The sequence below is a fragment of the Manacus vitellinus genome, unplaced genomic scaffold (assembly GCF_001715985.3).
Source record: "Manacus vitellinus isolate BGI_N305 unplaced genomic scaffold, ASM171598v3 scaffold_0_pilon, whole genome shotgun sequence".
NCBI classification, from domain to species: domain Eukaryota; kingdom Metazoa; phylum Chordata; class Aves; order Passeriformes; family Pipridae; genus Manacus; species Manacus vitellinus.
In genome coordinates, this window is record NW_021938789.1 from 17,079,355 (window position 1) to 17,096,508 (window position 17,154).

Below are 17,154 nucleotides of genomic sequence, written 5' to 3' on the forward strand. Positions count from 1 at the left end.
TATAAACTAGCAAATGAATATATGGAAAGTAATTAGACCTGTGAAGAAATGGGGAAGTAGCAGCAAATCTTCATTTACTATTTTTTCACTTAGTTAATCTCTTCTCCTTTTATGGCTTACTGGCTAATTATTAACCTCACTGAGTAAACAGGAAGAAAACTTTGCATGTTTTGTTCTCCGATTTATTGTCTTGGGTATCTCACCAGAAACAGATTTTTAAGAATAAAGTATTGTAGTTACGGCATAAGACAAAGAAACATTGCCTGAAGTCCTCTGTCATCATACCTGAAATATTTTTATTTGGTCTAATGCCAGCTGATTATCAAATAGTTGTCAGTCACAAACAGCTTGCAAATAGGGATCTAGAAAGCAAGATAGATTAGTGTGTCTTCATTGTGATTTGAAAATTCTTAAGGCCTGCTTCAGTCTGTTTGCTCAGTTCCTGGAACCAAAATTAGTTAATCTGACACTTGCAAAGATGCCAGTGCTCTAAGAACAGAGTTGACTTGCCATCAGTCCATCATTTGTCTTAGTATAACATTTTATATTTACTCTGATAATTAATCTCCAGAACTGTGTAATAGCAGATACCTTTGAATGCCTGTCTGGCAGTGTTATTTGTCTCAACAATCATTAACCCATCACACCCTGGTATCCCTGTTCCTTTCTTTTCTGCATAGGTATTCACTTTCATTCTTTTCATAATCACTTTTTTTTTTTAATATCTAAATCAGGGGAGGGAAAAAATTAAATATGATACTCATACATGGATGTTATTTAACAAAAACGTTTCACAATAAGTATCTTTTCATAAGAACATAATTACAAGCAGCATCTAATTTGCTCTTTGAGGATAAGATGAGGGAAGGTAAAAAGAAAATACAGAAACCTGTAACTTTGTCATACTGGAAATAGGATGGTTTATAATTATATGTAGGCAGGACTATTTGGTGATGGTGATAATGTGCTGTTCAGCTGCCCAAGTAGTAGTAATTGCATAGATCAAGCATTCAGTCTCTGAAATGAGGGACAAATACAGAAGGCTATGGTGCCTGGCAGCCTGAAGGTGAACCCCAAAAAATATCATTGAAAATGAAGCTCTGATTTTCTAGTGCAGGTGTTGGATTTGGATGGTCTTCACAGCACTAAAAGTTGACTGAAACATTTATTTAAGAAGTAAAACTCTCAATTGATTGTTAGCTTTAAGGTGGAAAAGTTTCTACTGGTGAAATATATTGAAGAGCTTGATTGTTACACATCTCCCTGGCCCTTAGAAAGCCCTGTTTTAATATAATGGAGATGGCTGAGAGTTCCAAATAATTATGAGCTTCATCCATTTTGATTAATTTCTTAGTTGAAGAAAAGGAAATCCATCAGAAATCTCTAATCTGTTACATTTAAACATTTAGAATTTGTACAACTGTACATTGGCACTAGAGAAAAACTGTCAACAGAGCCATAAATTCCTGTCAAAACACCAGTTCTTCTGAGGCATGCTAGTACACTCAGCACATTTCCTTTAAGAGATTGCCTGGTCTTATGTGAGGATAGTTTGTTCAACTTCAGTACAAGTATCAGTAGAGAAAAAGGCATGAAAAGCCAAGGACACCAGGAGAAAGTATTGATTCAGGTTACAGAAGTCTTCAGCCTGTTCACTGAGATTCTGCTCCATGCTGTTGAGCATTTTGCATTTCTGTTTGCAGACTTCACAACCTCCTGCTGAGAATGCTGTAAATGAGGTGTCCAGCAGTGCTCCGAGATTCAGATTAGATATGTTAAAGAACAAAGCAAAAAGGTCTCTGACAGAATCATTTGAAAGTATTTTATCACGTGTAAGTATCTTCATGTTTATTGTCTTTGAACATAAAGTCATTGCTTTATTTATGTGAATGACAGAAAAGTCATATTTGTTATTCTTCCAGGCTAGAGCTCAGAAGTTATTAAAGGCACAGTGACAAAAATATTTGAATGTACATTTTAGAAGAAGACAAAACAAAGCAGGGCTTTGATAGAGAGAATACCAAGTCCTGGATGAAGTGAACTAATTCCTAGATAAGAAATAGTGTATATAGGCATTTCAAAAAATGAATATGAAGTTGAGCATGAGGACTTAAAAAAAGAGATTATTGTTTTATTTCTCTTCAAGATTTAGGAAATTTAAAAAGTAATTATAATTGTTCACTTTCATTTGTGTAGAAGAAAATAATTAAGCAACTGACTAAGCACTCCTAATGAGATAGTATTTATTAGTGACACAGAACTGATAAATAATGGGGCATCTGAACTTTTAAATGCCATAGATTATTTGAAGGCAAGGAATGTAAAGAACTTCAGACGGCACTAAGAATATGACGCATTTATGCAATATTACATCAGCTAAAATTCTCTGTAAACAGTGTCTGGAAATACAGATCAGTGGGAAAAACTTGAGCTTCTGTGTGATAGTGATTCCCAAGAAATCATGTTGGGAAAATGATGAGTGAATGAAAATCTGTTTATCATAAACAGATCGCTGACATTATCTGCTGAAAGTATACAGCAGCAGTTATGAAATTGAATCAGATGTCAAGTTCAAGCACTATTTAAACCTACGGAGTGTCTTCTCATTCAAATATTTTTTGTTTTGCACCTCATGGGAAAAGTCTGAGGAAAATAATAAACTTGGAAAGACTTCTGTCTAACAAAGGATTAAAAAAATCAGACCTTCTCCCTTAAAAAAAAAAAAAAGTTGTGACAGAATGCCAAACAACAAATATTCAGGAACAGAAATTGGATATTCTCATTTATAATCAGCAAAAAGTTATATAGAAGCAAGATCTAGTCTAATTTATTGGCTCATAGACATGCAACTTGTAGTGACAAAATGAGGTTTTCAAAGCTTGTTTCAGACATATCTAACCTGTTCCCATAAAACAAATAATGGCAAAAGCATGGTCTCCCTGTCATAATTATGCATATAGAGAGGGTTTTAGTTTAATCTCTCCCCTCATTACTTCCCAGACAGTGTTCCTAGAATTCACCCCCATAAAATCCTGCTGCACATGTGTTTGGGATATGACACATAATGTTAGTATTGTTACATTAACTATAGTACTGTTCTAATTTTTGCCAGTTTGTCTTGTCTGGCATAAGCTTGTCTTCACATAAGCACAGCTCTATATTGGTTGCATTTTCACTGTCATTTCTGTTTTTGATGGAAATTCTTGATTTTTATCAGATCTGAAGCCAGAAGTTGTGACTGAACTTTGAAGAGAGAATAGTCACTGTTGTGAATAATGATAACATTTTATGTTTTACCTGGAATAACAGTTCAAAGAGAACATATATCATAACATAAGAGCATTAAAAAATAAAACATTTAAGATTAGGAAGATAGAAGTTCCATAATTGTGTTAGCACATAAGAATCCATCACTAGATTTCTTGATATTTTTCTTGGTTACATAAAAGCATTAGTCAAATCATGCAAAGATATTGTTGAACAGATTATACAGAAATGTTTATGCTTTCTGATTCGTAGGCACTGAAATGATAACACCAGAAATTTTTTTGCTGTGTATTAAATTCATACGGCTTTAGTCCTTTGTCATAGACATCCTTTTCATTTCTCTATATCTTTGTAAGAAGTACCTAATACAGAAGTAAAAACACATAATTGCCAATGAGAATTCCTTAATTCTACAGGATCCTTTAAATTGTCAGAGACTATCATGAATGAAGCTTCTGTTTCCCATAAGGGCAAAGGATATTCTTAGGCATTTTAGGAAATTAAATTTGATACTGTCTTTGAAAATTACAGATTCTGACTATGCTACACAAATCTCTTTTTCGTATGCCCCTTATATCATAATTTTAACTGCTAGTGTGCTTTATTCTCTACAGGGCAGTAAAGCCAGAGGTCCATTGGACAGTTCTGGTTCTGTGGATTTGGACAGCTCTGTGTCCAATACCTTAAGCAGCACAAATAAAGTAAGTAAAGCCTGGGATAATTGTACATATTTAGAAATTTCAGATAATAGTCGAAATAAAAGACTATAATATTAGTTGTTCCGAAACAATTGATTGGATGTGAAATGCTCATATAACTGTCCTGTTCTAACATCTTGCATTTTTTTTGATTGGTTTTTGGCAGTAGACAAATTACCTGATTGTGTGTGAAAAGAAAGAAACCCAGAACAGCCAAACAGTATGATAAAACAATATCACAGAGTAGGGAGGATAGGTATGTCCTTTTCTTCCTATCTGTAAGAATTCTGCTGCTGCTTGCTGATCCAAATGATGTGTCTTTATTTCTGTGCTGAGTCCCTCTGAGAGTGACAGGGCTGCATTCATTACAGGCAGCTTCTTGGATCAGCCACTGCCTTTCCTTTCTTTTCTCTTTTTTTTTCCCCCAGCCTGAAGCAATATTCAGGTTTTTTAGAATTTGCAAGTTGATTATTCAAATCATTTTTCATATATGTAATGTTAGAATGTGTGCAAGTCCTCTGAGGGACAACTTGAAAAAATTATCAGTTTAGTCTAGTAATAGAGATTCAGGCTAAGAATAGTAGTCACATGGCAGTACAATATTGATGTGTAAGATGCTGTTATCTGTAGAGTTTCACTGGAGATTTCCATACTTTTTGGCAAGATGGGACACATAGTAAATCTGTTTCTGTTCTCCAGAAGTTTCAAGTTGCTTTCAAGCTTTTCATTCTGTCCCCTATGCTATAAACAACAGAAGTGCAATTGAGTTTCCATTTGAATTAGAAATGCCTTGTACTGTATATAACGTACATTTTGTTTGAATGAGTGTCTATATGTGAATAAAATATTATATGCATCATCTGGATACTGCAACAATGTGCAGCAAAACAAATGCTGTAATTACCATGCTGTCCAGGCTACTCTGGCTGGTTTTAGCCATGAAACTACATATGATGAATGCAGGATTGCATTCATAAGAAACATAAAGAAGAAGTGGAGTAATCTCCCCCTTTGCGTGGCTAGAAAGCTTTTAGTCTGTATAAAACAATACAAACAAACAGCATAGAAGAAGCCAGTCTTCTTCTCTGGAGGCAGGATAGAACTCTGCAGACCTGATATACAGCTATTGATTCTCCTGTAATGCCTGAGCACCTGCAGACTCCTGACTTCATGTAATCAAGAGTCTGTTCTTTCTACTTACGTTTTTGAAAGAATGGCTGACTGCCAGAAACACACAAGATGGGGAATGAAGAAAATGAAACAGGCATCTAGTCCTAGGATTAAGTTCTTTATGTGAATCTTCAGCTAGACAAGGAACTGTTAGATGGCATCCTAAATGTACAGTACTCTGCAATGCCACCCTCTTCACTGTTAGCCAAACCCTCATCCTTTTGTTTTTACCCCATTTCTTCTGAGCTGTAATGAACATACTATTGCTCTCAAAATTACTTTTTCTCTGGAAAATAAAGACTCTTCTTTGTTGACGTCGGTGATGAATAACAAAGACAAAAAACATCAAACATCTTTCTTTGAGCTATCTTGATAAAAATGTGCATGTTTGAAGTAGGTCTCTGTGGGATGTGAATAATGACACGCTAATGCAATGTCAAAACTGGATTCTAAACCCACATATTGATAACCTTCTTTCTTGCACTGCTAGGAACCACCATTGTGTGAAAAGGAGAAAGACGGACTTCCTACCCTTCCTATAGGAAGCACTGTCAAGACCAGTGGATCGGTGGGTGATCTCTCCAGCATCACAGAGGATTGTCCTGTTGATCAGTCTGATACGTTACCTCAGCAAAGCTTTCGGAGGAGAGCAAACACTCTAAGCCATTTGCCAACTAAAAGCCAGGAATCTCTGGTACCTGTTGAAACATCACCGTCTGTTCCTCAGAGGAAACTTATGAGGTATCACTCAGTGAGCACAGAGACTCCTCACAAAAGAAAGTAAGACTTATTAAAAGCAAGCTATGATTTCATTTGTTGAGGGCATATCTGGGGATGATGACTACATACCAGGTATGTCCTCTTAATGGATAAGAAATGTGTTACAGTGGTGTGTCACTCTTTGGAGGTTTGTAGGTATTCTGTTTAAAAGACTTTTAGCCCTATTTGCTCCACAGGGAAGAGAAGACATGAGATGTGTAGTTCCATAGTATATGACACAAAACTACTTGTAAGCACAATAGGATTACTCCTAAGCAGTTCGGTTGTATTTGTGCAAGCATTAATTTTTGGGTTTTTTTATCTGTGAGCAGTATAAATAAATGCTACTTCTTGTGGTCTATTTAGAGAGAAAAATCCGGTATCCTTTCTGATCCTGAAAACCTTACTGGTTGGTGAATTCATATGTGGCTTTGAAATAGCACACTAAACTGACATAAATTGCTTAGTTATTGGTAGAGGTGAGGCTCCTGTCTAGCTTTTCAATGAGTGTATTTAGATTTTACTCACCAAAACAAGCTATTGCTTGCCTTAATGCTAATATTCTTCAGGCTATCCTCCTTCAGTGGATGCCTCTGCATCTCTAGTCCACTCTTAACTTTATGTCAGTTTTCTCCCACCCTTCTATCTAGCTTTTTCAAATTACTGTGGAAACATTTCTGTCTGTAGGCTTCTGTTTTACTGCCCATACTGCTCATTTACACAAGTTAGTAGGAAATCTCTATGTGCTCCACCTCATTTTTTCCTGCAGGAGGCAGGGCAGTAAACGAACATGCCTGAAATGGGCGATGACAGTGAAAAAAAAGAGAATTATAGTATTTGAAAGAAAACATAACCTGCCTTGCCTCTTTGTCCCTTTTTTGAACTTTTTTAATTTTAAAGTACTAGAATGTTTTTCTAATGCAGTTTAGGACTTGTTGGTCTGTTATCTTCACAAGAGCTTCCCTGATGCTTGTAGCTGCTAGTTTAATGACTCATTACCTTAATAGAGGAATGCAGCTAGAAATTAAGTATATTTTTCATTTCCTTGGTTATTTCTATTTGGGTTTGGTCATGTGATTTTTATTAAGACCTGAGTGCACCTGCTCCCTCACATAACTCAAATCCAGAAGAAATCCCTGTTGCTTCCATTTCATAGCAGATGTATAGAAACAGAGGAAATGGAAAACTTACAAGACAAATATACTTAAAGTTCTCAAAAATCACTGGAATTACAGACTTTTAAAAGTCTCTACTGTTTTATGAGTGTTTTTGAACAGCTTACCTCAATTCATAAATTGTTTTCAAAGTAGAAATAAATTCAGTTCTTCCTATAGCAGTTCACTTCTTATCCATTGGAACTCTTGATCATATGCCTGCTTTTATCATAGAAATCAAGGGGAAACACTTACAAGGAAAAAGAAATGGGACTGTTAGTGCCAGGTTTTTGTGCATTTTAATTTAGTCATATGCTGAAATGCCTTGATGAAGCTTGTAAATGTGTTATTTGGGATTTTGCTAATTGCGTTAAAATGTTCATGTTCTTAAGTTACTGCATTAACTGTGAAAAAAATAGGAAATGTCTCATTTATAGATGCTGGGTCTTTTTCAAAGATTAGAGAAGGAATTTCACTTCTTTTTTTTCCCCCTTGTTTCCTTTCTTACTCTTTTGTTCTTTGTGCTACCTCAACTCCATCACTCTGGTTGGAATCCCACTATATGGTTCGAACGAATTTGTCGGCGAATCTAAAAGTTCTTCTGGGCAACTTGCACGTTCTCCTACTCTAGCTCGTCTTAATCCCTCAGCCTCTTCACCCAACTTTTTTAAATATCTAAGGCATAATTCAAGTGGAGAACAAAGTGGGCATTTTGCACAAAAAAGGTGAGCTAGCACCTGCAAATAGTTTGGGGTAGGATTTCTTTTACCATGTCATAAGTATGAAATTCTATAGCATAAATAGTTAAAATAATTTAATATAGACCAAAGGTTGGTAGATTTTTATGGGAGGGGGAACCCTTTAACTGTTCCGCTACTGAATATAGTAGCTACTTACATCATTTGTTGTTCTAACCAATAAAATTCTTTCAGACACCGGCTCGCTCTCTAGAGCCAGTTGCTCCAAAGCAATTTGTTGTTATGCAGCAGACAGCAGCACTCCTTAAATTGTGTGAGGGATAAGTTGCCAAGAACCTGAGCTCACTCTGTCCTTCCTGAATCATTCGGTTCCGTTCTGCTTTGTTTATGGTAACACATATTATTTTGTGCCTGACACTAAAGGCAATTTCACCAAGTTGAATGAAAGGGGCAAGAAGTAGCAGGACTATGGAGAGCCGATACAAAAACACCCCCCACGAACAGTCCCCACCACCACCCCCACTCCTCATAAAACAAAAACCCAAGACCAAAAAAACCCTCAACCCATCAGCTTACATGTTTGTCTTGGTTACTTTCAGCAATATCAAATTATACTTTTCTATGTTTCCTTTCATAGAATTAAAATACATATAGAGAACGTTGAGAAAAGGACATTAACTCTTCGTTTCCCTGAGAATCTGAAATTAAGTAGCTCCCTAAAAATCTTGAACTGTGAAACCCTTTCTTAACCCCTTGAGCTAAAACTGCTTATTTTAGCTCAAAAGGCTAATGAAACCAGATGTCTTGGAAACTCTGCCAACAGTCACTGGCCATTGGCAAGCAATTTCTATTGCTGTTGCTGTTTATTGTTCGTTTTTGTTCTCTTGGGTGAAAGTTTCCTTGTTTCTCCAAGGTGCTGTTTTTTCTGAACCTGGGAAAATAGTCAACTGAGAATCTTGTTTCACCAGTTTCTTCAGTTGTATTTGCTGAGTACTAACTAGTATCCCTTAATTTAACTTTACCTCAGAAGTATGATATAGCTCAGGGCAGGATATGGCCCTGATATACTCTTCAGTTTAGTAAGACTTACTTTAATCCTGAAGGTTAACTTCTCAAAAGTAGATTTTTCCAAGTAGATTTGTTAATGATTCTGTGCACACAGATGCAACTTCTCCTTCCCTTTCCTTGTAATTTAAGGATATACCATATTGAACATGTATGCAACAAGACTGAAAATGGAAATTGATAGGGATATCAAATGGGTTAATGAGTTTAAATCAATACAGTCAAGCTTCCCAAGTTGATTCTATTCTGTAAGTGGAATTACCATGTAATTGTGATGGATTTACACTGGGATTGTAAGTGAACCCTGTTTGCAGGGCACACCATGCTACAGCCTTATCTTTGTCTCTGTACCAGCTACTGAAGAACCTGCTTCGCTTCATACTGGTGATTATCCCAGAGTATCCCCCCTATTCCATTCACATCTTCAGGAAACTGCTAAAAGCCATCCCGATATATCATTAGGGTTTATTAAAAGCAATTATTTCTTAAACTTACTTTTTCAGGAGTAAATTCTCCTACTTACGTGGTTTTGTGTACTCTTCTGAAGAATGGTCTTCAGTATCATCAGCCAAGTAGTTTTCTGTTTTCACTCCATGCAAAAACTTTTCGTTGTCTGAGGTGTTCTTATTTCCTTCTATTAACCTTCTCCTGAGTATGTTTGGGAGTTGTTATGTTAAAAGACCAGAAGACTGATCGTGACATTTGATTAGTACTCCTGTCTGTTGCATAAATAGAGCCACAATCCTGAATGATTAGTCAGAAGGCTCAGCTTTTAAGTAAAAAGTTCCAAGCTTGTCTGAATAAAACCCTGTTAATGCTTTACAAAATGTTTTTTGCCAAAGTCTTATTTTTCCTTTGCCAGCACAAAGATTGTCACTGTCAACTTTTCATAACCTTTTCCCCCAAACTTAGTCAGTCATGGAAACTGATATTTAAGTAAATGTCCAATGATAAAGTTGGCATTGGTTCTTAATAGATTAAAGAAATTTATTTGAAACATGCACTGAAATCTTGGGATATAGCAAAGAATAATAACTTTACTGGAAATACATTTATATATATTGGAACATATTAGTTTTCCCAAACAAATATGTATTTCAAAGTAGCACTTTGTTAGCAGCTTCAATTTTGACTTTGGCTGGTATTCAGGCCTTCAGGATTTAGCTGTTTTTCGTTTGAAACTTAGAAATGTGTATTATTTTTATTCTGTGGATTTATACTTCTTTGTTCTAAACTATACTTTTCCCAACTGCACTCTCAGCATCTCCTACCGTACTGCCTTAAGGAAAAAGCTTCATTCTTCCTCTTCTGTGCCAAATTTCTTAAAATTTCTGGCTCCTGTAGATGAAAATAACACCTCTGACTTTAGGAGCACAACAAGGTAGGGTTCTTCCTTAAAGCCTGGAGATAAAACTGTATTTTCAAAGGTTTCTTTGTCTGAAATATTTCAAATGCTTCTTGCACTTGGAAAACGTGATTTGTGCAACAGTTCATGTATATGTGTTCTGCATGTAATTGCTGTCAAAAAGATGAAGCTATCCCAGACTGCTCTTCCATTAAGACAATAGAACTTAGCCGTTTTTGATGTTGCAATGGTCATACAACTTCCATCTGTGTACTCCTGTGATTATTCCTGACAAAGGACAGTTTTCAGTTAAGGAAATATACATGATTCGTCCTGAGCAATGTTAGTGTCCTCAGACTGGGAGGAGAGGATGACCTGTAAAATGCTCCTGCCTATTGCTGCCAGAGCTACTTGAATTTCATTTACCCCTTTCAGCTTCAACAAAGACATGCAACTATTTAGCCAATGGCTGGAATATAGCAGTGAATAGTTTCCAGTTGTAACAGGTGAAAGTTATTAGTAGGATAGGAAAACAGAGTTGCTGTTTATGATTTCATTTAATATTGTGAATAAAAACTTCTGTATGGAGTGTGTGGATTACATCAGAGTAATACTGAAGGTTCCTGGACACTGTTACCAAGTTTGCTGCTTATTTCAAAGGTAGACTTGTGAACACAAAGGTTAAAATTTTTGTTCCAAATCTGTGTTGGGAAAGAATATATTGCATACCCCGTTCACAGAAGGTTGCAAGTTTAGTTGGTGTTTATAAAGCCTCTTGATGTGTGCTGATAAAAGTTATCAGCAAGTTTTTGTGTCTCCTATGAATACTTTCTAGATTTTGTGGATGGCATGTAAATAGCATAACAGTAAAGCTACATTATTGTGTATGTGTCTTTAATATGTTGTGATTACTACACTGCTGCAAAGAAAAGTGAAAATTAATTAAAACCAGAGAAAGCAGATTGCACAGAGCTACCAGCTCCTGTTTGTGAACCTCAGTGATGTTTGCAGTGTTGTACAAGCTGCTGCCACAAAGCAAGCTTCACCTACCTAACACGAAGAGCTTGCCACAGCATGTGCACAGCACACTGCACGGCTTTGTTGTGTCTTTGACTGTGTCACTGCTACAAGCAGATTCAGGTAACCTACTCATGAGCTCTCTTATGTTCTGCAATTTTAGTGACTACGAATCCAAACACAGCCAGCAGGCTGCTGATGCAGACAGCCCTGTAAGGACTCGAAGGCATTCGTGGAGGCAGCAGATATTCCTGCGAGTGGCAACCCCTCAGAAAGCATGTGATTCTCCCAGCCGATATGATGGTAATAAGTCTGGGCTTATTTGCTTCTGTGGACTGATTACTGTATGTAGTCTGTGAAGTGTGAATCAGTTTGTCTACTGAGTGGACATGTTTGTCTGGTGTTCTGTTGGAACCTTTGGGGTTTCCCACCTGCCTTTTGGTCATGCCGAGCTCATCAACTGTTGAGTTTTTACTTTTCAGCTTCATATGTAACATTGTTCCTATTGTGTTGCATTAACTAGCCAGAGAAGAAATTGTTTTTATGTGTGCTATTTTAATGAGTTCTGGGAAAAAAATGTATCACCAAGTATTGCTCTGAAGAAAAGATGATGCTTCTATTTCATCTTTCCATGTTGCAGTATAGAAGTACATAATAGATAAATCCAGGCCTAGCAGAAGGAATTAGATTCCTTTTATGACCTCGGTTGAGTTATGCATACCAGACTGAATTTGTCCTCGTGAGTGCTGCTCCAATCTGTGACATTTGCCACTTGAGTTATAGTTATCCACTGTTCTCATATTTATTTCCTGAAATTCTTTAGAGATGAAGAACCACAGACTAGAGGAAAATCACTGCACATGAGCATGCAGGTGCATCATTTTATGCATCCTACTTTATGTAAGACAAACAGTACAGCATATACTGAGGCCAAGAATGCCTGACAAAAACTTGTAGGTAATGGTCTCTGGCTCAGTAAAGTTTGAATTTCATAGCATGAGCTCTGCAAGCTCTAACTTCTGGCTAATCTCTAAGGCCTTTGTATAAGAAATTTAAAAAAGTGTTAGTAAACAGGAAGGAACAGTACATGATAGTAAATGCAGTGAAAAGTAACCATCCTAATGTCACTGAGATGTTTTTCTTGCATCTTCAAGTGAGGCCTTGATTAACTGGACACAGCACATAACAGAATTGTTTCTGTCATTAACGCACTGCTTGCAATATAATTTGACTGACAGTGAGGAAAGCTGTATATGGACACAGGTGCCTCTCAAATTTAGTGTACTTCAAAGTCAACTGATCTCAAGAGCATGGTGTGTAAACACACATGTGAAATGCTCTCATGTACTTAAAGGCATGTGAAGGGCCTGTTCAACCTCAGCTGTTCTGTAAAACTTCTGTTTTTACAGGTTTGATGCATCTCTTTGTGACTGGAAATAGTCTTACTTGGTTTTGAAAGCCACAAAACCTTCCCATATTAAATGGGGGGAAAAAAACCACCTAAATTGCCTATCCAAGCATTTCCTCTGAGACATAATAGCTGCAAGATAAAATCTTAACAACCTACAGCTGGGTAAGCAGAATAGTTGGAGAAACAAGTGTGGCCAAAATGGAAAACAGGATGTGCTATTAATAGGAGGAGCAATTTAAAATATTTGGTCTTCACTCTTTTCTTTTTCTGTATTTGTTTCAGTGCACATTATTAATTTATGAACAGAAGAAGAAGACTAAGTGTTAGGGTTTGAGGCTTTTAAAAATTATTTATAATGAATACTGGATTTTTCCATTTGGAGTTTTATGCATCTCCTGGAATATTTCTGGCAGTAATGGATACTCACTCATTTTCCAGTCTCTGTAGCCTTTAAGAGAGCTGATCTTACATTGGACTCACCAGCACAGTTAACTAAGTAACATCTCTAGTTCCAAAGTAAATGTAACTGCCTATCATTCATCATCTTGCTTTTCTTTCATATTGTTTTTAAGTCTTTCTTGCTCTTTTTAGACTAATTTCCTTTAACTTGTATAAACAGCTGATGTATCACCAAAAGATCAAGTTCAGCCAAATTGGAGAGAGAGCAAAGAAGGTTTTAAAGATACAATAGTTTGTCATGTTCTGCAGAAGTAAGCATGAAGAGAGGGAAATAAGAACATCTGTGATCATCATCCCTTTATAGACTCTGACTCCACCGACCAGTATTTCCATTCAAGTGCAGTAGCCAACACACCACTCCAGAGTACTCTGCAGGAGAGCAGTAAGGAAAAAAGCTGAAGAGTGGTTTAAAAGCAAGTAATTCATCCAAAAGACCCAGATCTCTATGAGTCAGAGATGATAAAGTTTTTCAAGTGTAGCCTAGGCTGCTTTACTAAACTTTGTACTAAACGTAAAACCCACCAGTATGCCCAAACTGTGCATAGCTTTGAGCATGTGTGGGCAGGCACTGTCAACAAAATGAAACTGCTCAGTGGTTGTAACTTTGTTTTGTAATGAGTAAATATGCATGTGTGAGCTGTCACAAGAGATAGAGACAACTTTAAGCTTTATACTCACAGAAAAACCTAGACTGACATTTGTGATTCCATTTATACAGGAAAGTGAGGTGAGCTAAATCTCAAGATCATATTCTTTGCTACTCTCTGTGTAGTTAACACAGCAGGATATGAAGGTGTGTTTACTAAAAGTTCAAAGAAAAAAAGAAAAGAAGACCCACCACTGGTACATAGCTTTTGCAGAAATTTTGAGCTTACTCTTTCCAGGTTCTGAACTTAGGAAATTTCTAATGTCTGAATTTCCACTTGAAGCTTGAACAGCCTAAACAGCACTTTGAGTCTCACTGTCTTGCACTTCTGGATCCTTTACTTCTTTAGGAAATGCTCATAAATAGTTAAACTTCGTTTCCTGTAGCTCAGCTGGAGAAAAATGGTAACTAGCTGTGCTTTGGGGGTTGCATCACGTATTACCAGGCAGAGAGCACACTGTGTTTTGCAGACACCATTTTTTAAAATGAAGGAGGGTGTTACTATACATGAAGGAGGATGTTAATTTTTTACTAGTTCGGGAGTAAAATAAAAAACAGTCCTAATTCAGTAGAATTAAAGAAAAATATTGCAAATAGATACATACACTGGAAAATAATTTTCTTTTGCCAGTTGAGATTCTTGCCTTGCCTGACAACTGGACTAATGCAGGCATGCTCTGCAAGGTGAGCGCTCTGAGGCAACAGAAAGCCTCATACAGAGACAGTTACTTTTGGTTGTTAAAGGAACCATGTCCCACGTACAGGCCGTTCTCTGGCCACCTCCTGCTTGTTGGTGCTGCCACTTTCCCTTCCCCCCACTATTTTTCCCTGCTTCTGTATATAACCTTACAATGAAGCACATCAGAGAACTATTAAGCAATTGCTGCCTGGCAGAACAGCCAGAAGATCTCTGGTGAGCCTCAAGATGAGGCTGATCTCCAGTTTGAAAATCTAAAAAGGATTTTCTGCATAGGTGAAATGATCTGTAGAGACTTTTAATGCTTTACAGCTGATAGCTGGGGATGGAGTGCTAAATTATGCTTGTTCTATTGTGGCAAGCTACTGTTCAAACTACCCAACCTCATCTGCCATTAGCCACTTCTCATGGAATGGCTGTGATGCTGCAAGTGGTGTGGAGCACCAGGGGGCAGCGTTTCTCTCACTGCCACCTTGAGACATAGGGTCTTGTCCTCGGATATTTTTCTTTTTTATTTATTTGTGGGAGTGTAATGAGTGTTGAGTCCTGAAAAATGGAAACATAATAAAAGGGGAGCAGAGGTTACTCACAAAATGGATCACATTTTGATCTGTTACAATACTGTATTTCTTTTGAAATAAGGTTTTCATTAGTCTTTTTTTTAAAGCTCTGTCTCTCCTACTTAATGTCTTCAGTTATTTGATTTTTACTGTTATACCTCCCCACCCTACTTTCAGGCAGATGTTCCTACTTCTGTGGGATCACCCTAAGAAGAGCTGCATTCTTTGGCAAATGGTCCAGGACTCTTTAGTTCTCTGATCACTGGTAAAAAGGTGAATCTAACAACTCAGTAATCATTTTAAACCAGTTGAAGTATGGACACACTCAAACCCCATGATTTTTAATTGTACCAACTTTCTGGTCCCACTCAGGGTATTACAGGAGCAGTAGAGCAGGAAGGGACAGGTGTCTGGAAGGTGAGGGTGGGTGCTCTTACCCTGCTTAGGAGCAGGATACGCTTACGTCAGTGTAGACTGGTTATGAAACTTCACCTTGCACTGCAGTGCAGCAAGATATTCACATACATTTATTCAGCATCTACAAATATCTGTGCAGGGGACGATTTTCACTACAATTTTCACATACTGACTGTTCAGAATTTGTTGTAATAAGAGAACTGTTTTGCAGATTGTCAGAAACTCCCAGCAGAGTCAAGTGCTAGATTTAAAGGGAGCGTGAATAGTTTTTGAAGTACATGGTGGGAGAGTGATGGTGTTTGTCAGAGCTTTCTTGCTGAGGGAGGTGTGTTGGAAGTAGACAGCAAGATTTCGGTAGCAGCTGTGTCAGTTTTAGATTGGAGAATGGGGATTTGTTTTGAAGTGGGCAGTGTGTGATGGAGTTACCTGTTGAACAGTGAAAGAAATTGCAATTCAGAGGGATGAGATGCCTGGTATTACTTAGCAGTAGTCAAAAAATAGATTCAGATGAAAAAAGAAGGAACTTTAGCCAAAAGAACTACATAGTATTTTACAGCTTTACTTGCAGAAAAAAAGAATTATTTTAGAAAGTGCAATTATCTCTGTACAGGAAAATTAACTTGATTCATTAATTAAAATTAATTTGGTTTCAGTCTCTGACAGAGGTATCCAACTTCAGCACTCCTAAGTGCTGAAGAAAAGGTTGGATTTGAAGAACTGTTATTCTTGAAACCAGCTGTAGTTAGCACCTACCTATCTGTTTATGTGCTTTGTGGTGAGAGTTATATATCTTGACTATTTAAGCAAAAATTTTTAAAATAATTTTGTAGTAGTATTGCAAGTACTGTAAACTGTTGCTTTAACATTCTGTGCTTAGAATGTTTATGGGGTGTAAATTATTTCTAATGTGTTTACCAATACTGTTTTAATGATGCTCTTTTAGCAACAAAATTATTATTAACTAATTACTAGTTTTTTTAATCCTGTAATAAATCCAGTTGGTTAGAATTGATTACTAAGTTCTGTTCCTTTCAGAGTAAATATGTGCTCGTAATCTTAATTTGCAGAACAGGAGCTTGACTGTAACCCATAAGTACATATTTAATGTTTGATGGCTTCTGTGCCCATGGATATATCAGGGCATTCATTTCTCAGGGCTTGATAATGTTAGTAAATGGGATTAATTGGGAGGTAGTGCTTATTTTTTAAGAAGTTCTTGGATTTAAAAGAAAAAACAAAGCATCTTTCAGAGCTGATTTTAATCAACAGTATTAAAATACACAATTTTTCAAGAATTCCTCATTCAGCCATTGCTTTAAGTTGTGTGTCAGACTAGAAGAACTTGTTGCTTCTTTTGATTCTGTATTTGAAGCTTTTTGGTAACAGAAGGCTTCTGGTCATGTTACCACATTTCCTTATGAAGTTAAATATTCCAGACATCTGTATAAAATAGTAGGACTATTATATCCTTGGTTATAGGAGTTTGCAGTTCCTCTTTTATTCTATACTATGTACGAAAGAAGGTGTTGCTCTACCTGAATGGAAGATCTGAAGAGAACTAAGGATGTTGTTGATGTATTTTCTTTTGGCAGTTGAATCTTACATGACTGTGAGGGTTCTCTCGTTTGATGGCCAAGCTGAATTTTCTAAAGTTTGAAATGCAACAAAGAAAAATAATGTAATACAGTAAATAAAATGCTTAATGGATCCTTCTGTCCACATTCTTACCAAATCTTGCCTGGCTTTTTAACTGTGGAGAGCAGATGTGACTAGTAAACATGGCATGTAGAG

General features: G+C 36.8%; 1 protein-coding gene across 7 annotated transcripts in view; it reads left to right on the forward strand.

Moving 5' to 3' along the window:
- TBC1D1 (TBC1 domain family member 1) overlaps positions 1-17,154 on the forward strand; it is a 104,591-nt gene that overhangs the window by 63,076 nt on the left and 24,361 nt on the right. For 3 of the 7 annotated variants that reach the window (XM_018068208.2, XM_018068212.2, XM_018068240.1), the window contains 6 exons: positions 1,704-1,832; positions 3,882-3,968; positions 5,626-5,915; positions 7,645-7,773; positions 10,073-10,192; positions 11,337-11,476. In XM_018068208.2, the coding sequence (XP_017923697.1) occupies positions 1,704-1,832; positions 3,882-3,968; positions 5,626-5,915; positions 7,645-7,773; positions 10,073-10,192; positions 11,337-11,476 (895 nt within the window). The remainder of the gene's footprint in view (positions 1-1,703; positions 1,833-3,881; positions 3,969-5,625; positions 5,916-7,644; positions 7,774-10,072; positions 10,193-11,336; positions 11,477-17,154) is intronic. The other 4 variants (XM_018068215.2, XM_018068223.2, XM_018068228.2 and 1 more) reach the window with 4 other exon arrangements.